The sequence below is a fragment of the Colletotrichum godetiae genome, assembly GCF_030913485.1.
Source record: "Colletotrichum godetiae strain CBS 193.32 chromosome Unknown BDP55scaffold_16, whole genome shotgun sequence".
NCBI lineage: Eukaryota > Fungi > Ascomycota > Sordariomycetes > Glomerellales > Glomerellaceae > Colletotrichum > Colletotrichum godetiae.
In genome coordinates, this window is record NW_026851264.1 from 329834 (window position 1) to 357351 (window position 27518).

The window sequence follows — 27518 nt, forward strand, 5'->3', positions numbered from 1 at the left end:
CAGTTAGTTTCTTCGAAAGATAAAGCGGGACTCCGTACGACTGCAGTGCTCATTGGGAAACCTTGCTACGAGCAAGGCAGGAGAGAGTCAGGGGCCTTGAATCGCAGCATAACAGGCTGAATATGTTGCCGAGTCGCAACGCAGAGATACTTTGTGATAATTCGAATGAGCTATTACCCGCAATTTAAAGACAATGAAGCCGTGAAGAGTCATCAAGTTGTTGAACGCATATTTCAGACTCGTGAAGCCAAACATTGAATAGAAAGGTCCTATCGATTTAACTTGCCGCCCTAGACACCAAAAGGTGTTGCTGAATCCACACAATCGTTGCGAAGCTCACAACACCAGCAAAGGAAAGATGAACAACACTATCAAACTACTTCAAGTCTTTGACTGTTCACTTGTAGGTTCTGTCAATAGCACCTCCAAATTTCAGGGCCAGTGGCCTCAGTTACAAAACTCAAGCCAACCTAAATCCCCTGAACAAGAACTGTCCAAGGATCATTGCGCAAGCTATCGCAATAAACCCGAGAAGCAGCTTTACGAACATTAGAATGGGGCTTGTACATCGGCGAGAGAGTTGCTCCAGACACCTGAACTGTGACTCGGAAGGAACACGACTAGTAAATGCGAGACCGCTCTCCAGCATCGTCATTTTTCTCTCCATGCCCAGTTGGTACTCTTCATCCGCGAACAGATCAGCCTCAAGAGTAGACTGACTGCTCGTATCTGGCGATCCGAACCTCTCATAAACTTGAGGGTTGCTGAGGGTGGCCTTCGAGTCTAGCACAAACACTTCATTGGCAAAGAAGTCACGCACTCCATCCTCCCACTTTGTCTTTTGCGCGTAAAGGTTGATCAACTTGATCGACTTATCGATGGCATCTCGGGCTCCAATGATGTGATTGAAGGATTCGAGGTCCCTTGGGCTCCGGGATTGCTTGGACTCATCATAGTGCGCGTGACGTTTGGATTGACCAGAGTAGGTGTGGAATGTGATGACGGGCCCAAGTCTAGCAAACTTGCCGGGCTTGAACCTGAAGAAGCCTATGATGAGTGAGTTAGTGTGCGATCTTATCGTAATGAGTGGCAAAAGAAACTTGATAACGAGATATCGGGGTATCTAGGGGACGTGAAATCTTACCTTCGCCATCTTTACCATCTAGGTCTCCAGGATTGGCCAAGCGACGGAGTGTGTGTCCGACTGCGTACGAATCTTGGACCATGTGCAGGCAGTGACCAAAGGCACGCTTGGAGATGTTCGCCTTTCGATACGAAGGCGTTCTACCCAAGAATAACTGTCTCAGGCTTGCGTCTCCAGAGGGATCAGAGTAGCTTGAGAAACGGGTCGGGAACCGATCAGCAAGGCTGTCAGTCTCCCTCACGTCCTGGACGCCGATAGCAAGCTTGTAGATGGTTTCCAACCAAGAAAGCATGTTTGCCTTTGTCTCGTTCGGATCGTCATTCGACTGAGCGGCCATCGCGTGGAAGAATTGAAGGTCCCCAAAGTGGCTCCGTTGCGTGAGACTACTAGGAGCGCCGGCGTAAAAGTCACCGAGAAACTTTTCGCCCAGTGCCAGTTCGCTGTTGCTCTCTCTGGAGTCTTCGAACAACAGACACAGAGGGTCATCGCTCCAAAGAAGACCACGCATGTACTCCCACTGGGCAGCGTCGAGATTGTTGTACTCAGTTCCCTTTGGAAAGCGCATCTTGGATGCGATGAAGGCGGCGATAGCGATGTCTTCATGAACTGGGTCTCGGATCTTGATGCCAAGTGGACCATTGAATCCAATTTCAAAGGCTGCGTGAGCGTCGCCGTTGGTTTCATTGGGGGTGTTTCCGGCTTCAGTCATGTCGTTGGCCGAATTCTCGGTCAGGTAGACCTCGACATGACCTGGACAATTTATTAACAATGTGAGAGACGATGCGGACCCGGAGGAAAAAATACCTGTGAAGGGGTGGCCGGTAAGATTGTAGTCAAGAACTTGGCATGAGACTAACTTGGGGTTGCTCGACTTCGTCCGCAGATAGTTGTCGTTCCATCTGCCATAAGGATCGCAGAATTCAACCTTGAATGAGAGAGGAGTGTCAGGATCGGAGGGATGATACAGCTCGTACACAACCTCTCCCTGGCTGCCCGAGAAGCCTACAATAAATTTGTTAGCTCGCCATTGTTAGATGTCGCTATAGTAGTGCTCTTCTCATACCAAAGCTGTCGTTCAGTTGGATCAAAGCTTGAGCTCCAGCCTTGATTGTATTCGGAGGGCATCCTTTCGCCCAAGAGCCGAGAATGGCCTTTGAACTATCAAGTGCAAAGTCGACTTTGGTTTTGTTGTAAATGTAAATGATCGACTCATAGCCGCTGGTTGGCGTGAAGATGGGCTCTTGATGGTCGGCCATTGTTAATATCAAGTGGTGCAGGGCTGTGTTGATAAAGAAGCCGTTAGGTATATTACAGCAGGACCTACGTATGGTTTTATATCAATCACGTAGACGATGTGTGACTGGTGACTGAAAGAGGTCGATACGTCTTGTGATCACGTTGCGGTTCTCAAACACGGCCAAATTACCATTTTGGTCCATGATGTTGACGATAGACCACGGTCTAGGACCCTCGAATTTTGAGCTGAATGTCAGCTTCTTGCCTATTCGGGACTCGATGGAATCCACCACGATAACTAGATCTCGGTCGTGGACCAGTGCAGTGAGCCCATTCAGACGGAAAGCAGCCATTTCTGTAACCGCCGAGAAAGCAGTGCTATCGATATATACCGATTGGGGATGTGACGAATACACGCGTTCCTGTTCGAGTGGCCGAGGCACAACTTATCTGTCTTTAGGAGAGCTGAAATAACCCAATTTGGACATCTTTGCGGCAGTTCCACGAACGAATCCGGGGATAGGAGGGTTCCGGACGATCATCAAGCCAATTGGGGACCCCGGTAAGTGGGTTGTGGAAGGTCTGGACTCCAACAAGCAACACCGCGCCAGTGGTTCTACACTAGGACTGGGCCCCAGCAGGGGTCGGCTGCGGCCTTCGATAGTGTCAACAGCCTCACATCCCTATTCCATAATAGGTTCTAATGCTCTGGATCGAGTTTTGCTTCGGCATGCCCTCTCAGTTCTAGAATGGCATGTTTTCACTGCCAATTTCAGCTGTGTACTAGCGAGATGATCATGTGTGGTCAACATTTCCAGCGGTAAGTAGGGTCTGAAGAAGACCCTGCAAAGTGGCGGGCTGAAACGTGAAGAAAACTCTTTTTGAAAGATAATGAGTCGAATTTCGACCATTTGTTGTAGTAGCATTACGTGTTTCATAGGTACTTTAATGGATACGATCTTACAGAAAATTACACGACGGCGCTCCTCAAACTGGATTCGCATGTGTGGCGAGGCGACCTCAAGCGTAGGGCTCTAGCTCCTTCTCTGTCCACTTCCACAAACTCTCTGCGAGCTCTTCGTTCAACGCGTTCTTAGAGTCCTTGCCCTTCACACCTACTGGCCAGTAGAACACACCAGTCTCGGCATCCGGACTGACCGAGGCCCACAGCTGGTTCAGCGCCCCCTTTGAGACGGGCGTCGACACAAGCCAAGTGACGAGGCCAGCGATTGGCTTGACGAGAGGGTAGCTGGCGATTGGACCACTGACGAGATTCGTGTTAACAGCTCCAGGGTGGAGCGAGATGCAGCGGATCTCGGGGTATCGCTTGGCAAGGGCCTTGGAGTGGTGGATATTTGCCACCTTGGACGCGCCGTACCGCGCCCAGGTTCCCGTGGAGGCCATGTCGGTCTTGAAGTCGTCAAAGTTGTAGAGGTTGCTCGGGACCCAGTTCTCGGCCGCCGAAGAGAGCGAGATGATGCGCACGTCCTTATCAGGGCCGACCTTGGCGGTGTGCTGCAGCGTCGGCAGGAGAAGCTTGGTCAGAAGAGCGTGCCCCATGTGGTTCGTTCCGAACTGAATCTCGTAGCCCTCCTTTGTCACACCGGGCGGCCAGGCCATGATGCCGGCATTGTTCATGAGGATGTGAAGAAGCTGCGACTTTGACTGGAATTCCTTAGCAGCACGCTTAATGCTTTCGAATGACGTCAGATCGACCTCGAGGAACGAGATTGGTGCTGCGTCTGGCACTATCTTCTGGATATCCTCAATCGCGGCCAAAGCTTTGGACTCATTTCTTGCTCCGAGGTAGATGTGGGCTGGCTTGTGCTTGCTGAGCTGGGTGATTGTTTCCTTGCCGAGGCCGATATTGCCCCCAGTGACGAGGATGATTTTGCCTGTAAGGTCAGGGATATCCTTAGCTGCGAAGCGCACCATTGTGATGATATGTTGATATATATGAATTTCAGTGATGGGGAATTAGCAGTGTGTAAATGGCAAGAAATCGGTGAGTACTGAGCTTGCTGAGATAGTCAAAAAGTTCACCCGAGGCCGCCGTTCAGGAGGGAGCAAGGGCGAAGACGTAATTTAAGCCTAGGCTCAAGCGGGGTTGGCTGAAACTTAGTTTCTGAAAGCCGGCGGAGCTCGAACACCGTGGGCGGACTTGCGGAGAATGTGGGCCCCGGCCCGGCACCTTGGCGACCTTTGTGGCACAGTCGCCGGCCGGCATAAGCTCGGCTTGCACCGATTGAGCTCCGGCTGTCATTACCCGGATAGATAAATATCTAATCGCATTGTTCCCTCTAATACGTTCTAGCAAATTTCATCCCCTGATTCAACTTGTCGACAGTACCAGCAACTTTCCGGATAGCATATGATCGTTTTGTTATCCGTACGTACGCCCACGGATACATGTGACATGCATTTCTCTCGGAGATCTATGACTGATGCACCAGGGTACACTTCAGGACTCCAAATTAGCGAGGGATTTCTACCAGAGAAGCTTGCTTGCGAACTTCATGATCTATTTAACTGCGGACTCCGCCTTGGTAATTATCTACTTCCTAGAGGCAAAGTTTCTATCAACAGGTTGTATTATCACTCTGCGGTAGCTCGTCAACGCAGGCGAGCCGCTATCCGTGATTTCAAGTATTAAGTGCAGCGGCAAGCCTCGTTCCAGGGGAATCTTTTCCCTAACCACAATGCAGGACTTCTCCGCAGGCGCAATCTTGACCTCCACCTTACTTCCGCCGTCGTTGAGAACCTTGATCTCAATGTCAGACACCTCCAATCCGTGATACGTCTGCAATGAACTTGGCTCGCGGTATTGGTACCATTTGAAGCTGAGTTTGTCACCGTCGGGATCGTAACTTCCCGACGCATCGAAAATAACAACGCCTCCCGCATCGGCTTCGACGTTAATGGGCGCCAAGCTGGCATCGCCATTCACAACTGCGATTGGATGATGGTTGACCTTGCCGAAATCAGATGTCAAAGTCCACTGCATGCGTGCGGCAAAGTCGTCCTGGAAAGCGTTCCTCCACCGCCAGATGGTCGCTTGGTTGGACCTGTGCGGCTTGCCGTCCACACCAGTCACAGTGTCGATGGCGTCGGCAAAATGACCCCTGGAAGAAAGTCCCTTTGAGCTCACATTCACTGGAATATAGCGGCCGCCCCAGGATCCATAGAGAGGCTCTTCTGGAACGCCCAGGCCGTTTTGAATGAGGTACAAAAACGTGGGCGTGTCTCCCTCGATGATGAACTCGAAATCCGGGTATGCGGCGCCCAGAGGACCAATCTGAACGTTTTCTTTGACCCATTCGTGGGTCACCTTTGAGCCATCAGGTCCTCCCACATCGCCAGAGCAAGGGGCCGAAATACCAGTCCATGCGGCAGCTTGGTACTGGTTCCAGCCGTGAATGGAGCAAATGTAGAAGATCTCGGGATATTGTTGGCGGATCCAGCCTCCGCAATCGTCTTGATCGGAGATTGTGTAGACGCGCAACTTCTGTCGCAGCTTGGCTGCGTCTGAGCGGTTGCGGATCTTGTTGAGGACTTGGGCAAGCACATTGACCCCACCCCAGACGAGAACCCAGAGAGGCTCTTCTTCAGGCGTCGTCAACCTCTCAAGAAGAAGTTCACCTCCCTCGCTGAGCGGTATATCGTCACCCACGGCTTCCATACCATAAACCTGAGAAATCGCTCTGTTAGTAAAACTGTTTTCCGCTACCGTGAGTCAATGCTACTTACCGGAGGGCCAGACTTGATCAGGTCCCTTACGCTCTGCGCTGACGGGTACGGGGAGTCCGCAGGGGCATGTGCGTTGAGGTTATCAACCACTTTCTCGTATGCATTAACGATATCATGGAGATTTTGCGGCGCGACCTTATTTTTGAGCCATGTTGAAGTGACGGCAACTACACCTTCTGTGCGAAATTGATTAGAATAGGTGAGATACCTGCAGAAGGATTCCGCATCATCAGGTTCGTTGGTGATGTCTGTCAGAATGAAGACACGCGGTTTTGACGGGAATGCATTGAGGGCTGCTGCACCCCGAGTCGTTGAAGATGCCATGGAGAATGGTAAAGTTTCTCTATGTAGTCGGACTTAATACAGTACTTGGTATTGAACTCGGGACTCGGCTTCCGACTTGATCTGACGATTTCGGCCTGATGTTTGGGTGTTGTCTTTCTCTTAAAGTTGTTATTATTGAGTTGCTTACGGGTAAGATTGCCGAAGTCCGCTGTAGTAGTATTACTCCAAACTCTAAAACCTGGTGTCAGCTGGATAAGACGCTCTATTCAGGCGCTCGACTTCCTCTAAATAGGTAGCTGGAGGCTCGCGGGGGGTATTTGGCGAGGGGTAGAGTCAAGGGTGCTTATTAGGAAATACGGGGAAGCTAATTGACACCTGATTCAAACCAGTTTGGATCGTCCGCAATAGGCAATATGAACCACCGGCAAACCCCTCACGACTGTCGGCCTAGCGTCAAAGAGGAATCCGTAGCCTCAGAGCCCCAAGTGAAGAAGTGTCGTTTTCTTGGATGAACCATGCCCAGTGCCACCTCCGCATAATTCGATCCCCACGGGGACGTTGTCACGGTAGATGTCGGTTGAACGGTTTTCAGGAACCGCGCCGTTGGGCACCTTCTCCACAAGCGCCCCCAGACCCCAGGATCATGACGAACACAGTTTTCCTGGGGTAAAGTCTGCCTGTGTGGTTGCTTGATAGTTTCAAAATATTAAAAGTCTCCAGCAACCCTCACTTCTGGGCTCTGATTTGAGCAACCCAAAGTGGCACCGGCTTTCCGAGAATCCTTGGTTCAACTCTCTATTTTCGCTCTTTTACTTCTCACCCATGAGATAAGCAATCATCATGGTGAATTACGACGACGGCTATGCAGCCGAAAAGGTTGACTCACAACATGATGCTAAGCACCTTGAGGTCAGCGCCGACTCTCAGTTGGCACTCGCTGCCGACTTTGAAGACCATGAGATGGGCATCTGGAAGTCATTCGTCCGTTACCCGTGGGCATGTGCCTGGTGTGTTTACGCATGCTGGACTATCATCCTACTCAGCTTCGACGTCCAGGCTGCAGGTGCTGTTGTGGGGATCCCCGAGTTTCGCAAAGACTTTGGATACGAGTTCAACGGAGACTATGTCCTTCCAGCTATCTGGCAGTCTGCCTTCAGTGGCGCACCTATTGCCACGTAAGCATGATACTTTACCACTTTGATCTCGGGCAAGTAAAACTTACTTCGTCTTCTAGTGCCGTAATTTCATCGATTGCCTCCGCCGAGCTCGCTGATTACATTGGCCGGAAGAAAGTCCTGGCTTTGGCCCTCGTCATCTCCTTTATTGCCGTCGCTATTGAATTCATTGCAACAACAAATCCGGTCTTCTTTGCTGGGAAGCTTCTCAATGGTTTCATGGTCGGTGCTGTCGGCACCATCATGGTGAGCTACATCGGAGAAATTACACCACTGGCCCTCCGCGGCATCTTCACTTGTGGAGTCGGTGTTGCCTACGGAATCGGACCTCTAGTTGCGTTTATTGTAATCAACTACACCGGCACCGTCGAGTCTCGCTGGGCCTACCGCACAGTCTTCTGTTGCCAATTCGGCTTTGCCGGAGTTTCAGCGATTCTTTGGCCATTCATGCCTGAGTATGTTACCAGTTCTTTGGATAAACTGAAGATGTCTATACTTGACTAACCTACTTTAGATCTCCGTGGTGGCTAGTATCCAAGGGGAAGAAGGACGAAGCTCTCAAGAGTCTCGGAAGACTTGGACACTCCGGCAATGAGGGGAGAGCGAAACTTGCTCTCATTGAGCGCACACTCAATGAGGTCAAAGCCGAGACAGACGGTGTCACCTACCTTGAGTGCTTTAAGAAATCAAACCTGAGGAGAACAATCATCAGCATCATGCCTCTTTGCATTCAGAGTTTTAGCGGAATTGCCTTTGTGGCCAGCTACTTCACTTGTCAGTATTCCACCTGCTTGCCAGACGACAACGTATTTGAGGCTTAGCTCCATGTCGTCATGAAAGCAACGGAACTAACAGTTGACTACCTAGACTATCTCCAGCTTGCTGGTTACTCCACTTCAATGAGCTACCAGCTTCAGATTGCTCAACCCGTCCTATCTATTGTCGGCAACTTGATGGCTGCCGCTGTAATTGACAGAGTCGGCCGAAGAAACCTGACGTTCTATGGCCTGGCCATTCTTACAGTCTTCCTTCTGATCACAGGCGGATTAGGAACAGGCACCAGCCAGCCCATGATCAAAGGAACCGTTGCGTTTATTCTCATCTACAGCTGGTGGTACAATGTCTCAATCGGATCAACCGCCTTCTCTCTGCTTGCCGAGGTGTCTACTTCTCGCCTACGAGCCAAGACCGTCGCCATCGGATATGCATCGCAAAACTCCATCAATGTCATGTGGCAGTTTGTCATTCCGTACATGTTCAACCCGGACAAGGCCAACCTCGGCGCCAAGATTGCCTTCATCTTTGGTGGCTTGTGCCTCTTTTCCCTGGCTTATCTCTGGCTCTTCCAGCCTGAAACTGGTGGTCGCTCCTACGAAGAGCTCGACGAAATGTTTGCCAAGGGCGTTCCCGCGAGAAAGTTCAAGTCGTATAAGACGACTGTGCAGTTACGAAATGAGACTGCTGCGCATGATGGGAGCCATTGATGTAGCTCGCGACGTATGGTAGGGCCAGTCCGAGCTGAATATCATTAGGACAACTAAACGGTGTCACGCCTGTATGTGAAGAAGCAAATAATCTCGTACAATTTCTCAATCATACCGGAAAATTCTTTAGCCGCGGGACACTATCCAGAGAAAGAAGCAAAACGTTGCATGTCATCCTTTGTTCATTTGTCAAAGACCTACATACAATCCTAAGTCCTCGGACCTCTGTTCAGGTTTAATGTAAAAGTGTGTCCTTCTGCGCATTTCTCAGACTTTCCTGAAGCCAGTGAGGCCAAGCGCGCAGTCCTGCCGCTCTAGCATAGTCCCCTGGCAAGTAAACGTGGCCACTGCGACCAGAGACAACCTGCTTGAAGATGGCATCAACTACCGGCTCCGGCTCAAGTATCTTTGACTTGAAGGGACCCGAGCTGTGGACCTTTTCGATCAAAGCTGTCCTTATGTAGGTCGGATGGATGATGCTATTCATCGGTCAAAGTCAGTCTTCCACAGCTTACTTACTAAGGTAGATCATCAATCTTAGACTCACCTCGTGCGCACTCTTGGTGCCTTGTATCGGTGCCTCAGCTCCTGGGCAAGTCCCTCATGCAGGGCTAGCACGCCAATTTTGGAACAAGAGTAGTCCACGTTATTTACACCCGTCACAAAGCTCGCCATGCTCGCAACTGATACCACGTGGCCATGGTTGTTGTGGATCATTGAGGGCAAGAACTCCTTGATCAAGAGGAAGCTAGCAATGATGTTGACGTCAAAAACGTGGCGAATTTGCTCCTCAGTCTCGTCTAGCATCGAGGCTATTTTCATGACGCCTGCGTTGTTCACCAAAACCGTAGGATCGCCGTGATCTTGACGGATTCGGCCTGTGATCTCTTTTATTGACTTGCTTGATGTGATGTCCGCTTCGTAGAAGTACGCATTCGACGCTGATTACAACTTTAGCGAGACGTGTCATGAGAGATTCACCAACGCAGACTACACTTACGCAGCGGAGTCCTCGGTGGAACAACGTCGAGACTGATTACTTTGATGCAATTTTTGGCTAGCTTGCGTACCAGCTTGTCCCCCAGGCCTCCGGATCCGCCGGTAACTACCACCAACTCCCTTCGCCAGTCATACTTATCTTGAGTGAAGTTGTTGATAGTTGCTTGGCTCAAAAGACTGTTGGATTTCCGAAGCGCGGCTATTCCAAGCAGCAAAGAAAGGACAAATCTCGGCCAACCACGTCGGAAGACTAATTTCAGAATTACTGGCGTTTTGAAGTTGCGAAATAGCTCAATAAGCTTCGCGGACAAAGCTGAAGACGACTGAATAAGTTTGGAAGACATTGTTTCCCGAGCCGTCAAAGAGTGAAGTTGGACAGAAATGGCCGACGCCTGATGCTATTCGCCGACCACTCTCTACCCTATATTCGGATCGACGGATGGACAGCAAAGCCGACGGGCAACATCCGTTCTCCGTCTGATACTTCCCCGCAATTGCAACGTCCACTTAGGTTCGGGATAGCTCCTTCACCGTGTAGCATCTCCGCATGACGAGCCGAGGCTCAATTGAGTCCGTGCAAGTGATCGTGCGACGCTTATGCATGACTATGAGACGAAGGCTTCAATTCGCTCAAATGGCGAGTCGAGCAACGAAATTACGACACAATTAAATGAGTCTTGTGTTGAATGAACTCGGACAAATGCTTGTGGAAGACGCTTTACTTGAGCTCTTTCAACTTCCATGAGACTTTGGACAATATCAGCATGGGGTACACTATCGAAGATCGATTCATCACATCCAGCCGAAATGGCCAAAATATTGCTATTTCTATCTACAAACCCGACGGAATGAAACACCCAGCACCCGTCATCGTGATGGGTCACGGCATCGGAGCCATCAAGGCCGCCGGCCTGGCTCCTTTCGCAAGCCACTTCACAGCAGAGGGTTACACCGCCGTCACGTTCGACTACCTGGGCTTTGGCGAGAGCGAAGGCTTCCCGCGGAACGTGCTCAACGTTGGGCATGAGCTGCAAGACTTTCGCGATGTGATCAAGTGGGTTCGGGAGCCGGAGCAGAACACGTGGGTCGACTCATCACGTATCGTTGCTTGGGGGAGCAGCTTCGGCGGCATGCACACCACAGCTCTCATGGCTGAAGACCACGAGCTGGCGGCCGGTGTAGCACAATGTCCTCTTGTTGACGGGCTGGCTGGTGTGACGCAGATGCCGCTTCTCCGATCCTTGAAGTTGACGATAACGGCTGCTGCTGACATCGTCGGAGCGTACGTTCTTGGGACGAAGAAGCCGAAGTACGTTGATCTCATCAGCGATGGGTCCACCACAGCTGTCATGGCATCGCAAGAGGCTTATGATGGCTGGCATCGTTTGGCGCCTGACGACGGGCGAGATTGGCCCAATGTTATTGCTGGGCGATCTCTTCTGAACATCATGATAAATCGGCCGTTATTACACATCCACAAGAGTACTCGCCCATACTTGGTTGTTCTCCCTACCTGGGATCACGAGGCATCATTAGGTGCTGCTGAGGACTGCGTCAGACGTGCTCCCTTTGGAGAAGCGTTGAGGGTCGATGGTGGCCACTTTGACTTGTACAGGGGTGGAATCGCGTTTGAGAAGAACATTACTGGACAGAAAGAGTTTCTTAGACGTGTACTGAATAATAATCAGTAGGTGATTTCCGAAATAGAATCCGCGGCCAGGTTGAGCACAGTTGAAGGTGCCGAAATTTTCCGGCGTCAAAGTGAAAAGGCATTCCAGGATTCGGGGATATTGGACATGTTTCTACTGAATACCAAGTAAATGGAAATGATTTTTAGATTTTCTAGTTCTACGCTATGCTGGTCCTCTAAAAACGAAAGCAACAATCGGTCATCACTAGTAATTAATACACGGCGTCCAACGGCTGTCCTCAAGACACGGTAATGTCATCGATAATAACAGGGGCAGCATTTGAACCATTATCCCAGGAGAAACCTATGGAAAGGGTGCCATTGGCTGTAGTGGGAGTAAAGGTGAAGGTGTGTTGTCTGTAGCCACCCGCGTCGCTGTAAGTCGTCAAGCACGAGTACGTAGAGCTGCCACAGACTGGAGACGGGCCCATGATGGCATCGCCCCAAGCAATATAGACCTTCGCATTGTCCTGTTTTGTTGCAGAGTCAAGGCGGCCTGCATAAAACGTTACGGTCCTGGCGGCTCGAATGGGCAGGCCGGTGAGGGATTGGTAGATATGAGCTTGGCGATTCGAAGTACCGGATGGGATGAAAGCGCTTTGTGACCGTCTTACCATTTGCTTGATGATACCATCTGTCGTTGACATGAAGAGTTTGTGACTTACAGAGTTGAGCAACCTGAATTTTGATGGTTGTCTGAAATAACAGCTTGCGAAACTGGATCGCTGGGTTGGTAAAGCGAAAACCTCCAGCTGTTGAAGCCATTGTCGAAGCCACCGTTCTGAACATCACTACTGCCTGTACATTTTTTGGATTGCGGAAAATTCAAGTGTCAATCGAAAGTACTTACTGATGGTTGCGCGGCACCTGTTAGCTGAAGCAACTGAGCTGGACGAGGATGATGACGTCTTTGAAGACGACGAACTGGCGGCAGTAGTACTCGAAGAGTGAGTGGTGGTGATTGTGGAAGTCTTCGTGGATGAGCTGCTCGTAGTGCTTGTTGTGCTAGATGGGGTGGAGGAAGTAGTTGAAGATGCTGTTGAGCTTGTTGATGACTTTGAAGTCGTCGAAGAGCTCGAAAAAGAACCCGCGGTGGACGAGGTTGTTGGCCTAACGGACGACGAGGTAAATGATGGAACGGAACTGGTTGTAGACTTTGAAGTTGTAGAGGAGCTCGAAGTGGTTGAGACGGATGACGAAGTAGGGCTTGTTGAGGTCGTCGACGAGGTCGAAAAAGACGTGGAGCTATCCGGCAGGGTCAGAGGAATCGAAACATAAACGTTGAGACGATTACCTCCGCCACATAACTCGGCCTTGTTGCCCTTGCAAGGCATATCGCAACCATCCGACGCCGCTACACCTCCATTCCTGATTTGGCTTTCACACCAGCATTCCTGTGAGTATTTGACGCCGGCGATGGGATAACCAGCAGCAGAACACGCCGAAACACAGCCACCAACAAACATGTTCTGGGTACCGCCAACGACGCCAACGTTGACCGTAAGAGCCCTTCCAAGGACGTTGTCTTTCAGACATCCCTTTTCAGCCCATCCTGAGGGCATGACACTGACAGACTTGGGCTTGGCGGATGCCTGGTAGACGTTGATCCGGTTGGGACCGCCACAGTACTCGGAACTGTTGCCAGAGCAGAGCATGTTGCAGCCGTCGAAGCCCGAAGAGCCCGTGTTACGAAGCTGGCTGTCGCAGTAGCACTCGGACGAGTATTCCACACCGGCGAGCGAGTAGCCAGCAGCCTGGCATGCGTTGGTGCACTGCAACACCGACATCTTGAGATCGCCGGCTGCGACGCCGGCTCGGTAAGAAAGAAGTCTTGGGCCGGGATCGTTCTGGCAGCCCAGGGATGACGATCCCGGAGGGCCGGGGTCGATTACTGGGGCCGCGACGCCGTTTGTGAATACCGAGATTCTGTCGCTACCGCCGCAGGCTTCTGTGCTGTCGCCGCTGCAGGGCATGTTGCAGTCGGTCTCGGATTTCTTCACCGAAGTTGAAGCTAATTGGAAATCGCAGTAACACTAGGAAGTGTGAGTACATGTATGCGCACGATGTAGGAGGAGGGCAAGTTGGCTTGGCTTACCTCGCTAAAATACTCGACTACCCAACCGGGTAGCCTTTGCTGCTGCAATATGCTATACATGTTTCTTCAGTCATTGCATTGTAATCTCTGTATCCATCCCGTGATAGTTGTCGGATGCCTTTGTTGTTATCGGTATAATAGCCAGAGTAGGACCATCCAATTTGCAGAGTTGAGGAGGTTTTGACATCTCTCTTGGCAATGGAGGCTGCATTGGTGCAAGTAGTCAGCATCAGGAACAAGCTTGGAATAGAGATTTGGAACTACATGATTGTGCGTAGAAGAAGAGATGGAAGGACGATGAGCTGGTTATTTTGATACAGTTGACAAGAACAGTCTGCTACCTTATTTTGACGACGACATCATGATCCTCAAGTCTACCTGATTTCTACAGTTGCTTACTTCCTTTGTGTAACACACTAGATATTCCACTGCCAAGGAAGCCACGAGCTCAGCTCTCATAGCCATCATGCATGTCTAGCGCCGGGAGGACAATAGCCTTGTTAGCAGAGGTGAAGTTGGGTTGAAGGACTTTCGGGTGAACGTTTCCGCTTCAATTCTAGAGGCTGAAGTAACCGACAGACTCGTCCCTGATCTAACAGTGAAGCTAGCCTTCTCCGGCCCTCACATAAAGACGGGCTTCTTTGCTCCTCGCCGCCGCTTTTCCTCGCCGCCGCTTTTCCTCGCCAAACAGGAACCATGGCGAAAGTCTGAATGCCATGATATAATCCCACGTGTCTGGGGATTTTGGCCAAGCCTAGAAAATACCAAGTAATCTGTAGCTATTTCTTTGGCCTCGATAGGAAGTAGGCATCTTGGCGGAGCCCATGAGGCAGTGAGAGCTATGCTTAGCGTCCGCGCAGTAGTCGGAACTAGTATAAAAGCGGCCGAAGTAGCCAAGTCAACTCATTTATGAGAAGATCCCGCCTCGTGTTCTAACCGAAGGGAGTGTGCCGAAACGCACGCTAGCTGGTGATCTTCGTCGGGTCATACAAAGATATCCATCCACAAACCGATGCCGCTCAACGATGTCTCAATGCCCCTGAAGGCCTCCCGTGCCGGTTCCTTGCCGGGTGTGTGGGTGGGTACACCGAATGAAGGTGTCTGCCGAACTACCTACCTCGTTGAGATGAACTGTAATTGATCCACGTGATTCCAACTGAATTCGGTGCTTTTTAGAATTTACTAGTGATGGCGACTGTGAAGCGTCAACTCTGCACTGTGAGGCTAAAATGTCGGTGATGCAAAGCAGATCTCCAAACCAGAGCTCTCTCGAACTCCTAGGCACTTGCTTCAGCAGTTTGCGACAAGCAGGGATAGGTAGGTTGGCTACGTGGATGTAGGGGAAACATAGGGGAAAGGGATCCTGCGGGTCATTTGTAGTCGCACAAAGTTTAGCCTATGGCGCAGGAATTAAGCTTGTTGGAACAAACGATAAATTGACTTTGCTTTTAATCTAAAAGAGGCCCGTGACAGCCTCAGCCTACGATTAACACATCGAAACGTCAAGAGTGCTCTACACCTATGACGCCTTGCAGTACAGATTTGGTACAGTGGTCCCCTCTATTCGACGCGGTAGGTCGACAAATGGGTCATGGTTGTGTCTCTAGAACAGATTCAAGATTAGCACTCGGTCCTGTTCACGCATACGACGATAGCCACGTACCTTTCTGATCTTTACTGGCAAATCATTCCGACGCCGCCGACGGGGGCTCTGGTAGTCTGGCACGTTGTGCCGGCGCAGCATCCACGATCGCCAACGTCACCACAGTTGGCTATAGCTTGCTAGTTAGCTTTCGGTCATGAAGAACCTCGCGAAGTGCTCGGAACGTGTCAATGGGGCTGATGACTTGCCGCCCTTGGAAGCGCAGTTATCCTGCCTTGTAATCAGGCCAATATCGACGGACGCGGCAGAGACTGCGGCAACGAGGGTGAGGAGAGTAGCGAGAGTGAACTTCATTTTGGTTGTTTGGCGAAGAGATTGTGGCTTGAGATAGAGAGAAAGAGAGTGATTGAGATGTATTGGTAGATATCGATTATGGTCTGTGTGTATGGGGGCTTTGAGGTAGGATTATATACAAGTCATATTCGTCCACTTTGAACACTCGCGTAGACCAGGGGCGTCTCTTCTTGTGTTTGAGAGTCATTGTCATGTTCTCTTGGCTCCTGGGTTCTTCGCTTGGGGATTTATGATATCTCCACTAGATGCCGGTAGGCTTCAATTGCATCCCAATTGCATGATGTGTGGTACGGATACGCTACTTAGAAGCCGGATCTCGGCCAAGTCAAACTAGTCGTGCCAGTGTCTAGCCTATGCGTTCCCGGTGGACCGACAATCCTCGCCACAAACTCAATTATGTGGAGCGTGTGGGCGGCAGAGTTGCCATTGACGAGTTGAAACCCTGCGAGTTTTGTGAAGTTACCGTCTCATATAAAGTTGCCGTATATTGTCGTTGCCACCCATCCTAATTCACGATGTACTCGCCCTTCACCGTTGTATCGGATGTAGGGTGCCACTGTCAGTAATTGGCAAACGTCCCTGACTACATACTATCGTAGTCCTCGGACACCGCGCGCTGTCCGCCTACGCGTATACAAGTCACACGCCTGACTCGGAGCCTGCCTCATCTCATAACGCCGCAGAATTATGAGACGATCTAGGGATGAACTGTGGGGAACAATTGCGGCCGCCAGTCGCTAATGGTGTCCTATTGCAGTTCTGGTAGCCCACCTAGTAGTTTCCTCAGAGAATCAGAAAGGAGGGTCGGTCAAGATAAGTTGAGCGCACTTTGTCCCGCGCGCAGCTCGAGTGGCGATCTCTTGTCTCATCTCCGTCTCAACCCCAGAATTGGGAGACATTCTTCCGGTGCTTCGAGAACACGTCAGTGACCGTAGGTTGCGTTTCGGTAGTCTTCGCGGTACCGTTAGATGAGATTCCATGGATCGCGTGGGTGTTTCGGGACGATCTTTGGACCAGTGATCGACTTTGACTTGCTAGTTTGGATGGTTATGAGTGATCGGCGTTGCTTCAGCCCACACTGCCGGTAGCACAGCATGAATACCGCCGAGAAAGCGACCCCTGTGAACATGAACCGCCCCTTCGAAACTCGGTGTTCTCGTATTCTAGAAGGAGTGAGCAGCTGGACTATCGCTTCCGCAAGCAACATCGGCGGAATTACGCCTACTTGGCTGTATAATTCCCTTTCATTTCTTCCTCAGGTAATAGCTGGCTGCACTCAAACTTGACTCTCGACTTGCTGTCTCTGAATACCCTTTCTATACACTAGGCCTAACAAGGTGTCAATGGTTGAAATCATGCTGATCTTGCTGTATTTATCTACAGACATCTTCTTCAACCTTGCATATGATCTTGGGGTATCAGTCGATTCCTCTCTCACAGCCACGTGCCTCGAAGGACTTGATATGCGTTTCTAGCGCCCGGATCATAATCGAAATGACTCTACTTCAGATAGAGAAATGGCTTGAGCTCGTGAGCTACGTTCGAATTGTGTCAAACTAACTGTCTCAGACTTAAGCCTACTATACATGGTCCTTGGGGGCTTGGATAACACAAACGCTTCACATACATACACCCTTGGTTGTGGCAAGGTCAATCTCTTCACAGGGGAGTTAGCCCACTGCAATGCACACACCCAGCATTGTCGACCGTATACACAAGTATCTGCTATTGAGCAACCTAGAATTGGAAAAAAATAAATGGACGGGGAGGGGGGATACTGACCTTAGTACTCACGCCCCTGCTCGGATTTGAACAGCGCGCCCCTCAGTCAACCCGTAATCTGACTTCATTGGAGTATTTGTTTATTGAACCACTCAACCACCTCGCACACAGCTTGACCTGACCTCGCCGACCTAGACGGGCGCTGCTGTGCTGGTGACAGGAATGTGATTGAGGAGGGGTATATACCCTTGGGTGCCTGGTGAAGGGAGGTTAGGTGACTTGGATTCACCTTCTCGTCGAGACGGGGAGGAGAGGCACGGAGATGGGAAGGAGCGAGGAAGGTGCTGCCTACTGGTGACGGCACGTGGTTGAAAGTCGGGTATAGAAGGTACTTACCTCAAGGTCAATTCCCAATTGAGTACCTATCGTACTAAGCAAGTATGATATAAGGCATTAGTTGCATTCGTCTTGTATTCTTCTATACGTCATTACGTTTAACCTACCTCATCAAAACCACTCCTCAACGTCCCTCCTGAACAAAACCTCACCCCCAGCAAGCGTCCCCCCAGCCAACGGCACTTTCAAAATCCCAGCTTCCACAAGGTCCTGCGCCAACCTCACAATCAGCCCATCACACCCCCTCGCAGCCATAACATCTACAGTAACAGGCAACATCTCCGTCGCATTCGTAACCGAACTAACGCTACCAATCTCTCCCAGGGGGAAAACATGGTCCGGCGCGCCGCTGAAGACGCTCAGTCGGCCATTGGAGAAGCCCAGCGGCGGGGTGGGCGTCGTGGTCGTAGGGTAGCGGTTTCGAAGGGAAGCGCGGCCGGAGGAGCCTACGTAGAAGAGGAGAGCCGAGGAGCATGTTGACGAGACAGAGGTGTTCAGGGCAGGGGCAGAGGGAGGGAGGATCTCGGTGTTGAACCAGTCCATGAAGAGCGTCTTGTTGGCTCTTGCGTCGTCGAGAGCGCTGGCGGGTTGCGCGTCGCCCCAGCCCCAGCGTGCGAGGGGGACAGGGTTGATGAAGGGGAGGCGGCCGTTGTGGGCGGCTATCAAGTCAGGTGTTAGTCAAGCTGACAAGTGAAAGAGAGACAAGGCTTTGTTGTTTCTTTCAAAGCAGGAGAGAAAAAGCAAAGATACGAAGGAAGAAAGAACACGGAGAGCAACTTACCGGCATAATCAGCATAAAACGGATCACGCACAAGCGGCGTCTGCTCCTTGGTGATGAGCGTGGCATACGTCAACCCCAAAACCTCATCCAGCGTCTGATTCCGCACTCCCTCGGGCCCTGACTCGGCCCAAGCAGACGTCAAATTCAGCGCCGTCGCTTTCGTGCCCAAGAACGCGACCAGGTCCCCGGCAAACTTATTCAGCATCTGTGCGGCTGGTCCTTCGTCGGTAGGAAAGTCGACAGTGTACACCGTCTCGGGATACGTCACCTCCGCCTCAATTCCAACCAGCGAGGTGTAATTCGCCCCGTACAGCACCTTATTCGCCTCATCCCAGATCCACGGATCCCGCGTCAAAAAGCCGGCGGTGTCGAGGGTAGGCGAGAGCGGCATCACGCCATCTAACCCAACCAACCCGTGCGAAGGCCGGTTCCCAAAGAGACCCTGCACGGCAGACGGACCGCGAATCGAGCCGCCCGTGTCGCTGCCTACTGCAATATCCAACCACTCATACGAACCTATGGATGCGCCCGCGCCCGAGGACGAGGAAGAGGGATCGTTGTAGCCGTCGCCGCGCGGGTTGAAGGGGGAGTGGTAATCCACCCAATCCGCCGTCGCTGTCTCGCCGTTTGCAAACTGCGAAGGCTTTTGGTATCCCACAACCACGGCGCCTGCGTCGAGTAAAGCTTGGATTGCGGGTGCGGTGGAGGTCGCGGGTGGGTAGAGGGCGTACCAGGCTCTGTTGCCGTTGGACTTTTTGACACCGGCGAGGTCGTAGATGTCTTTTACGCCTATGCGGACGCCGGCGAGAGGCTTTTCGGGAGAGCGCGTGGAGAGGGAGTATAGGCGGGAGGGGACGCCGATTGTGAGAGAGGCGGAGGCGGGGACCTGGGCGGAGAGGGTTTGGAAGGTGGTGTCTTGCTTCTGGAGGAGGGATTCGGAGAAGGCGCCTGCGTAGTCTGGGTAGAGGCGGTAGGCTTGGTGGAGAGCGCCTGATGATGTGTCGAGGAAGTACGGGCCCGAGGGGATGTTGCTGGTGGCAGCAGTGCTACCAAACGGCGCGACGATGGACTGGGTCTTGTTCGTGCCGTCGTAGCTTTCCTTTGTGAGGCATGGCGTATCGAGCCCGGCGAGGAAGATTGCGCCGAGGAAGGCGGGCTGCCAGACGTCGTCTTGGGATGTCCAGTTTGCGAAGAGGGATGTGAGGGAGGATTTGGGGAGTGGCTCGGCGACGACTGTGACGGGGGTGAAGCCGAAGGCGCGGGGGAGGGATTTGATGTTGAAGGAGGAGTTTGAGGGATTCCCCTGGGCGAAGGGGGAGATGAAGTAGTAGACATCGTTGAGGATTAGGGATGCGCCGGTGGAGGTTAGGTCGGCGGCGGCGGCGCCGACGAGGGCGAGGAGTGTGAATGCCTTCATTGCTGGGTCATGGAGCCCCTCAGTACTTGCGTTGGGTTCCTAGCCTGGGGCAGCGAGCCTACTGGACGCCGTGGATGCGACATCTCTCTTTATATGAGGGATGTGTGTATTCGGACTCGAGTTACGACGTCCAATCAGGATGACCAATTCCTGGTATCTGAACGATAGTACGGGTAGGTAGGTGGAGGGAGGGATTTTCCTTTTCCTTTGCCCCAGTACAGGTTTATCTCTGGGCTATGTCTATTGGTTGCCTTTTTTTCCATATCAGAACTGGCCTAAGGTAGGTAGCTGGATCCATATTGCTTGGGTTCAGGACCATGGCAAGAAAGAAATAATACTCATTATCCTACCAGGCTTATCTGATTCGGTCGTTGTTTCTATGACGGGGCCACTTTCAAGCTTCGGGGGTTGCGGTTGCTTATCATGGGGACTCCACGAAAGGGACCATGCATGCAAGTCCGCATCGCTAGCTTGCAGAGTCTGAGAGCCGGAACCGGTCTACGGGCTGGGGTATCTTGTCCTTGTCATTGCTTTAGGCCCCCCCGCCCAGATGGGCTGTGGGCATACGAAGTAGAATTTGCAAGTCCTGAGGGTCGTTATCGGGTGGCCTTTTGGGGAACGATGATATCGGTAAATGTTGACTTGGGGTCGGAGGGGCAATTGGGACCTTGTGTTGAGTCTCACAGAGAAGCCCCGGCCGATGTCGGTAGTTGAATCGGTTTCCCGGGGCCGGACTCTAGTCAGCAGAAACAGGAACCGTAGGATGTGCTGACAATTGCAATTGACCAAGATCAATGAATATTACCTGTGTAAGTACACAAATGGGTAAGACACCAAAGAACCGAGGTTAACATTCAACCTCATACTTAGACGTCATCGTCTGGGGGAAAAGGAACCCAAGAGTGAGCTCAACGGGCGCAAAGATTCCCGACACAATGGTTCCCCCACCAAGATAGTCCTCGTGTGTTTCCTGCGGGCCGGTAAACTCTGTCGGAACCGATCCGACACTTAAAGCATACTAAACACACGACAATTGTGCCCAAGTTCCACGCTAAAAATTGTTTCTCAGAAAAAAGTAAGAACACAGCCCGTGCTAGGTTCTGTCTAGCCCCGAGAACAAAAACAGTAGATAAGCCCGACTCTGCCAGGTTATCATCAACGACCCCACGTCGGTACTGAGATTGGAGAACGGCCAAGGCTTATGATGAGTTGGAGTCAATGAAAAACCGCTCTTGGCCGACTAATGCCACTAACAGTTATCTCCCCTCTTCTCTCCGATATCTCCAAGCCGTCTTCCTTGCTTGCCTGCGTCGGCTTTTTTACACATGCAGTCACCAAGTGGGGGGGCTACCAAGGTAATCATCGCAAATGCCGATAGCGATACGGGGACACTTGAAAGTACTCTGCAGTTCCTCAATGCCGGACTTCCCCCCCGAGGGTACTGGGAGGTCCTCACCTATCGTTCAAGAAGTCATTACCCTCCTAAACGATAGAGACAACAGATAAGGCAAGGAATGGCTCTCCAGCGATGTGAGGCGCAGCCAGTCGTAGCCCATGTTGGAAACCCCACGCAACCCAGTTGCCTGGTTTAACTCCCGTTGACAACCGTACTAGCGGAGCAGTCATAGGAAACTGCAGTCAGTTCCCTTACTTGATAATGCACAACAAGAAGACATGGAAAAACTTGAAGTCGTATCGTCATTAAGTAGTCAAACTCATCAACACCTCCCGCACAGCCAACCTTGTTGAGGTGGTCAGCGAGAGACTGCTTGAGTTGCTCGACAACTAGAGGTATCCTAGGATGTGCCCAGCCGGGCCATCAATGCTGTTGAAAAATCATTCGACAATGGTTTTGTCCCAGCGTTTCCTGGAACGTTTTTGACCGTCCCGCGCTCTGCTATGCAACCAAATTCCACGTAAACCGAAAAGAATGCCAATCAAACTGGCACGTCCTCGTCATCGAGTCGACCCTCCACAATTGTCGTATAGCAATGGGCAGCCTTGCCTGCCCACCCGTTGTCGACATCCTCATCTCCCAGCCACCGATATTATAATATCGACAAAGGCGGACTCATACGCACGGCGGCACAGAAGGTATAGACTCGAATCGAAAATCGTCCCAGTAAGCCCAAGCAGCCTCATGACCAGCCCAGAGTCTCGAGCGTGTTGCGCGCATCGGACGCGCTCATGCCGCTGACACCCAGCGAGCGTACCTGGGTGCCCTTACGCAACCGCTGTACGCCCACGGCGACCTTCCACGCCTCTTCTTCATCCAAGACAAACATGTATCGCTTGCCTTCTTGGTCTCGGACTGTTGCGCGCAGCACGTGCAGGCTCTTTGTCTTCCACTCCCCAGTCTGTCCGGACGCAGAACCCATGTTAGTATCTTTGAATTTGGTGTCGCACAAGCCAAGACGACAGCAACTCTTGCAAGCACGCAACATTTCGGTCAGGTAGGCATCGGCTTCGTCACCCGTGAGCATCTTGGTGGCTCCCCGGTCCGCCGTACGGGCTCGCTGATTCGCCATCTTTTGAAACAAACCCGAAGGATGGTTTTGGGAATTCATCGCAGGGGCAGAAGCAGCATTCGAATTCAAGCAGTGCGGGGGGCACCATACCTCGACCAGCTTTAGCGTCCAAGCCTTGACGTCCCACTCGCGCTGCGGAACGCCGCGGACGTCGTCGTCGATGAAGAGACCTTCGGTCGTGATTCGCAGGATGAGCCCATCTGTCACTGTGCCAAACCCCGAAACGAGCTGGCTCGCAGGCGTCTTTGCGAACTGGTTCATGAACAGGTAGACAGCTCTGATGACAATCTTGTCGGGATCCTTGGTCGTGTAAGGGCCTCGCATGCTAGGCGGCGGCGTCGTTCTTGTCGTGGTGGCCGACGGGGCCCACGATGACTCGGAGCCGACAGAAGACGCGGGTCGGTGTCTCGGCTTATCGTATGGTCGGTATGAATATTGGTCTTCGTCAACAGTGCGTGCCGACGGTCGCGGCGGTTGTCTGGCCGTGTTGGAGGATGAAGCTGCGGAAGGCGCCGGCCTTGGAGGCGGCATAGAGCTAGCAGAGGGGGGAGGTCTCGGGGGTGCGGACGATGCGGACGGGGGAGGTCTGGGCGGCGTCGAAGCCGCCGTGGAGGGGGGAGCAGGGGGTCGGCCGTTGGGCCACATACTCGTCTTCTCGCCGGACGAGTAGGCGTAGCTACTTCCTTTGCGTGCCTTTTCGGCCTCCTCTGCCTCCTTGGCCTTGCGTGCAGCTTCCTCTTTTGCTTTGCGAGCTGCCTCCTCCTCGGCCAGCTTCTTGGCCTTTTCTGCGTCTTCGCGATCCTTCTTTGCTTTTTCTGCTTCCTCGCGCTCTCTCTTGGCTTTCCGAAAGGCTTCTAGTTGCGCCTCGACGCGGGCTTTGCGGGCGGCGGCTTCGGCGGCCTCCTTCTTGCGGGCTTCTTCGCGTGCCTTGTCCTCCTTCTCCTTGTTGGCCTTGAGTTCCCGCTCCTTTGCTTCCTTCGCTTCGCGTTCTCTGGCAGCTTTGGCTTCCTCTTCGGCCCTTTCCTTTTCCCGCTGTAGCTTCTCTCTTTCCTGACGTTCCTTTTCAAGTTTCTGTTTCAAGTCTTCTTTTTCGCGTATCTCTTGTTCAAGCTTCTCTCGTCTTTCACGGTCCTCCTTCTCCCTCCTCGCTCGTTCTCGAGCTTCTCTTTCGCGGAACTCCTTCAGCTTCCGCGCCATCTCTGCTTTGCGACGCTCCTCGTCTTCCTTTGCCTTGCGCTCCTGTTCGCGCTTCTTCGTCTCCTCCCGTGCCTTCTCCCAGGTGTTTGTTTTCGGCGGATCAGGTTGTTTTGGTTTTGGTGGGGAAGGAGGAGGAGGATCTGGTTTTCGAGGTTCAGGCTCTGGCTCAGGTTCAGTTTCAGGTTCCTGAGGGGGTGGAGGCTGAGGTCGTTCTTGCCATTGAGACCTAGGACCGCCGTTTCCCGCGCCGTGGTTGGGCGGCGGGCTGTTCGGGGGAGGGCCGTTGTATTGATTGCCGTGAGGCGGCGGAGGCGGCGGTGGGCCGGCATTGGCGTAGCTGTTGTTGAAGTTGGCGCCTGAGCCGTAGCCACCGGGGCCGGGGCGGTAGCCAGTCGAGCCGTTATTTGGAGGAGCGCCCTGGTTTTGCGACTTTCCCCATGCCCAGGCTCCCACGCCGACGGCTATGACAAGCAGGGCCATACCCATGTTTCCCATACCCTGATATGTAAACCACCATGCCTTGAAGGCCGGCGCCATGCTCTGGAACATGACGACCATGACGAGGGCGCATGCGAAGCCAGCGGCGAAGCTAGGGCCTTGGGGCGCCAGAGAGGGTAGGTAGATGAATCCGCCGCCCTTGTCGCGCTGGGGAATGACGAATATGTCATAATTGCCTGGGCCCAGGCCACTGCCAGGAGGCGGAGAGCCAGCAGTGGTTTTGGGTGCCTCGCCATGAGGCGGAGGCGGGGGAGGGGCGCTCATGTTGAGCGGACCTCACCTCTTGGCGGAGAGTGGTGATTCTGGCAGCAAAGGCCTAGTGAGGTTGTTGAACTAGAGCCTTGAAGCTCTTGTGGAGACTTGGGGTCTCGGTCGAGGGTGATGAAGCAAGCAGAAGTCTAGTGGTATCTCAGGAGGTCCATTGACGGTCGTTAAATCGTGAAGCGTCTGCACAGAAGCCATGAGCATTTTCTTCTTCTTTGGGTAGCAGCAAAGCTGTGTGCCATCTGATAGCTGGAAGGCAGGAAGTGGCGGTGGAATGACCCGCAGCAATGGGAAGGAAGAGAATATGGCAGTGTGTAATAAATTACTCACAAGCAACAATGCAGAAAAACAAACTCCGGAAGCCAAGAGGGAAAAAGACGGGCAAAGACCAAGACGTCAAAGCGAGAGAGGGGTCGGATCCGGTCTTTGAGAGGTATTTGTCGTCGATGCTTGTTGGTGCCTGGGCCGAATGAATCGTGTTCTTCCCGCTCCGGCCTTGCGCTTTTTTGCAGGTGGCGGGTGCTTGGTGGTTGAAATTGTGTCCGATCGCGGGGAAGAGGGCTGAGACAAGAAAAATATTCTTGTTATTCTGGAACTTGCCCTGCTGGTTAGTAAGGCAAATATGGAAGGAATAGAGCTGTCTGGTGACACGGCGCCGTTCCTGGTGGAGGTCGGGTTTGGTGGTGGTGTTGAGGGAAAATGTGACGGGGAAGGAGACGAGAAGGGGCCAGGAATTCTTTTGTGTTTACTTTGGGAATTTCTCATGGGCGACCGGGTGTGGAGAGGTAGCGGCGGTGGTGGTGGTGCCGTGGTTGTACTTACTGGTGGTGCTGCTGGTGGTGGGATTGGGGGGGAAGCAAAAGTTGGGGGTGTGTGACTGAGCGCTAGTGGCTAGCAGTACGTACCGACGTCCTTTGAGGTACCTCTGTGCGCTGGGATGCACTGAGAGAACAAGAAGGAACCCTTTTTATTGCTTCAAGAGACCCACCTAAACACACACTGACCTCTTAGCGAATGGAAGGAATGGTGACATGTTGACAGCTGCAAATTGATCCAGAGGGAGGCACCCGGACACTTAGACCCGATACCGAATGGCAGGTGCTGCCGCCAGCTGGACTACCTACCTTGCCCAAGCTGGAGGGATTATGTATCTTTTGTCTCAGCGTAGTAGGTGTCCGTCTCATGCTCTCTCCATTCCAACCCCATCTCCTCGATTCTCTTGTTCTCTGCTTTCAGTTCGCTAGCTTCAAACCTTTTGTTCTTTACCCGTTGCACCTGCATGTGGCCGCCTGGGGTACCTAATGTCCTTGGCCGGACTGGAATGCCAACTGAGCGTTCGTCAGGAAAAGACTGCCATCCTAGCTTCCACCTTATGGCTAAGAGGATGTTCCTTGCAACCAACGGGACCCTGAAAAATAAGACAAAAAAAATCCAAACCACCGGATGACCAAGCTCCAGCCACCGCTTCCAGAGTCCCAATTCGTGGCAGACTCTGCGATAAGTGTTTTTCTTCTGCAAGAGAGGTCCAGACGCTCCCTACTATTCTCTACGAGGTGGTTTCTCGTTTTCCTCTTCCGATCATCAACATACCTCTCGTCGGAAGAATATTAGCCAACCAAAGTACGGCAAACAATCTCCGTCCTCTCAATGCCAACAGATCATCATAATAAAGCACCGTTGCCGAGCCCACCAAGACCCTCTTCGCCCACCTCGATTGAGCAAACCGCATACGATTCAGACCCTCCTCCCCTCTTCCAACGGTCCAATCCCAAGAATTCACTCAATCTCCTGCCTATGACAGGCTATCCGCCGAGTCGCCTGCGGTCTGTCTGAGCGGTCAATCACTGGGGATCACTGGGGGAAAGGTCCACCTGGGATGCCATGACAGCGAATCGCGGGTCTCGAGGCTATTTCCCCCGGTAGGCGGCAGGCCATCCTCGGCGCCAGCACATCCACTCTGGTTGTGAGAGGGCGGTGCGGAAGAGGACGGAAGAGAACAAGAAGGGGGGAAAAGAGAAGAGAGCCATCATCGACGGAGTCCACACGACCTCCGCCAGTCCCGTGCCGAGCACCGTTGCAATCACCTCGACATTCATCTTCTTGCTCTCGTCCAGCTCACTGGGTCTCCCTTGGGTCGATTAGGTTCAGCCCTCGATGGGCTTGAATACGACGGATGATCGGGCGAGCACTGCGATTGCGACTGCAACATTGCAATGAGCCAGGCTGGGCAAGCAGGGCACCGTTGGGCGCCAATTGTGACACTGCGGCGTCATGTCATCTCAACGGTCGTTGTGGAGCAAGGTGCTTCTGTCTCGACTCTGCTGCCTCTTTGTCGTTTTTTTCTCTTTCACACATTTTTAAACTTTTCCCCTCCTGGAAACGGTCCTCAAGATGGTTGCCCAGCAACCGCGGGAAGTTCCTTGCACCGTGTGCGGTGTGCCCCATCCCGGCGCTCGGGTGACGTATCAAATGTCACCAAGTGGGCGCGGCCACAACGTGCCACTCACTCACTGTGCCACACTAAACGTCTTTCTGCCGGCCGGTAACCTCTGGCTTTATGGTTACAGATACTCCGTAACTTTACGAAGTACACGACGTCCAGGCAGTCAAGGTTCAACTCGAGTCGTGAGAAGTGGCACCCAAGCTGACGATGGCTTCACTTCAGATTGTTCATGCGACGGGTTTTATATCGCCCCTCCCCAGTCCCGTCGCCCAATTACATGTGCTTCACATTTCTTTCCCTGCAACGAGGCGAAAACGGGAGAACTCAGGGCGATGTGACGGCAACTGCATGCGACCAACCCAAGGCTCCATAACGGCAGGGGGGTCCCCGTCCGTAAGCAACCGCCGTCTGCATGTGCATGAGGAACGGTCCGGCGCGAGGGAAACACCGTCGCGTCCCT

The 27518-nt window shown here is 52.5% G+C and overlaps 10 protein-coding genes across 10 annotated transcripts; 2 read left to right on the forward strand and 8 right to left on the reverse strand.

The window, feature by feature from the left end:
• Positions 1-357: 357 nt before the first annotated feature.
• BDP55DRAFT_100645 (uncharacterized protein) lies at positions 358-2490 on the reverse strand. The gene is made up of 4 exons (XM_060565290.1): positions 2208-2490; positions 1949-2146; positions 1145-1894; positions 358-1047 (listed from the first exon to the last, which is right to left on the reverse strand). The coding sequence occupies exons 1-4, from the start codon at positions 2398-2400 to the stop codon at positions 461-463; spliced, it is 1728 nt and encodes a 575-aa protein (XP_060430774.1). The 5' UTR covers positions 2401-2490; the 3' UTR covers positions 358-460.
• A 758-nt stretch (positions 2491-3248) lies between these two features.
• On the reverse strand, positions 3249-4472 carry BDP55DRAFT_660722 (retinol dehydrogenase). Its single transcript, XM_060574650.1, has one exon. It carries the CDS (start codon positions 4313-4315, stop codon positions 3401-3403), a length of 915 nt encoding a protein of 304 aa, XP_060430775.1. The 5' UTR covers positions 4316-4472; the 3' UTR covers positions 3249-3400.
• Positions 4473-4934: 462 nt separating this feature from the next.
• On the reverse strand, positions 4935-6451 carry BDP55DRAFT_549902 (uncharacterized protein; the record flags this gene model as incomplete). The annotated part of the gene is made up of 2 exons (XM_060568971.1): positions 4935-6068; positions 6128-6451. The coding sequence occupies 2 exons, from the start codon at positions 6449-6451 to the stop codon at positions 4935-4937; spliced, it is 1458 nt and encodes a 485-aa protein (XP_060430776.1).
• A 534-nt stretch (positions 6452-6985) lies between these two features.
• Positions 6986-9189, forward strand: BDP55DRAFT_100683 (maltose permease MAL31). Its single transcript, XM_060565292.1, has 4 exons — positions 6986-7587; positions 7647-8042; positions 8102-8361; positions 8455-9189. Exons 1-4 carry the CDS (start codon positions 7253-7255, stop codon positions 9069-9071), a joined length of 1608 nt encoding a protein of 535 aa, XP_060430777.1. The 5' UTR covers positions 6986-7252; the 3' UTR covers positions 9072-9189.
• On the reverse strand, positions 9189-10522 carry BDP55DRAFT_100680 (uncharacterized protein). The gene is made up of 3 exons (XM_060565291.1): positions 10072-10522; positions 9619-10012; positions 9189-9550 (listed from the first exon to the last, which is right to left on the reverse strand). The coding sequence occupies exons 1-3, from the start codon at positions 10412-10414 to the stop codon at positions 9307-9309; spliced, it is 981 nt and encodes a 326-aa protein (XP_060430778.1). The 5' UTR covers positions 10415-10522; the 3' UTR covers positions 9189-9306.
• Positions 10523-10587: 65 nt separating this feature from the next.
• On the forward strand, positions 10588-12057 carry BDP55DRAFT_660726 (Alpha/Beta hydrolase protein). The gene has a single exon (XM_060574651.1). The coding sequence runs from the start codon at positions 10757-10759 to the stop codon at positions 11759-11761; it is 1005 nt and encodes a 334-aa protein (XP_060430779.1). The 5' UTR covers positions 10588-10756; the 3' UTR covers positions 11762-12057.
• BDP55DRAFT_630867 (WSC domain-containing protein) lies at positions 12000-14320 on the reverse strand (the record flags this gene model as incomplete). The annotated part of the gene is made up of 6 exons (XM_060572214.1): positions 12000-12394; positions 12426-12512; positions 12611-13793; positions 13856-13872; positions 13914-14115; positions 14273-14320. The coding sequence occupies 6 exons, from the start codon at positions 14318-14320 to the stop codon at positions 12000-12002; spliced, it is 1932 nt and encodes a 643-aa protein (XP_060430780.1).
• A 953-nt stretch (positions 14321-15273) lies between these two features.
• Positions 15274-16052, reverse strand: BDP55DRAFT_767521 (uncharacterized protein). The gene is made up of 3 exons (XM_060580990.1): positions 15707-16052; positions 15519-15627; positions 15274-15458 (listed from the first exon to the last, which is right to left on the reverse strand). Exons 1-2 carry the CDS (start codon positions 15810-15812, stop codon positions 15530-15532), a joined length of 204 nt encoding a protein of 67 aa, XP_060430781.1. The 5' UTR covers positions 15813-16052; the 3' UTR covers positions 15274-15458; positions 15519-15529.
• Positions 16053-18041: 1989 nt separating this feature from the next.
• BDP55DRAFT_630868 (amidase signature domain-containing protein) lies at positions 18042-20128 on the reverse strand (the record flags this gene model as incomplete). The annotated part of the gene is made up of 2 exons (XM_060572215.1): positions 18042-18589; positions 18712-20128. The coding sequence occupies 2 exons, from the start codon at positions 20126-20128 to the stop codon at positions 18042-18044; spliced, it is 1965 nt and encodes a 654-aa protein (XP_060430782.1).
• A 2138-nt stretch (positions 20129-22266) lies between these two features.
• Positions 22267-24615, reverse strand: BDP55DRAFT_549821 (uncharacterized protein; the record flags this gene model as incomplete). The annotated part of the gene is made up of 3 exons (XM_060568965.1): positions 22267-23134; positions 23234-23495; positions 23712-24615. The coding sequence occupies 3 exons, from the start codon at positions 24613-24615 to the stop codon at positions 22267-22269; spliced, it is 2034 nt and encodes a 677-aa protein (XP_060430783.1).
• Between the last annotated feature and the right edge of the window lie 2903 nt (positions 24616-27518).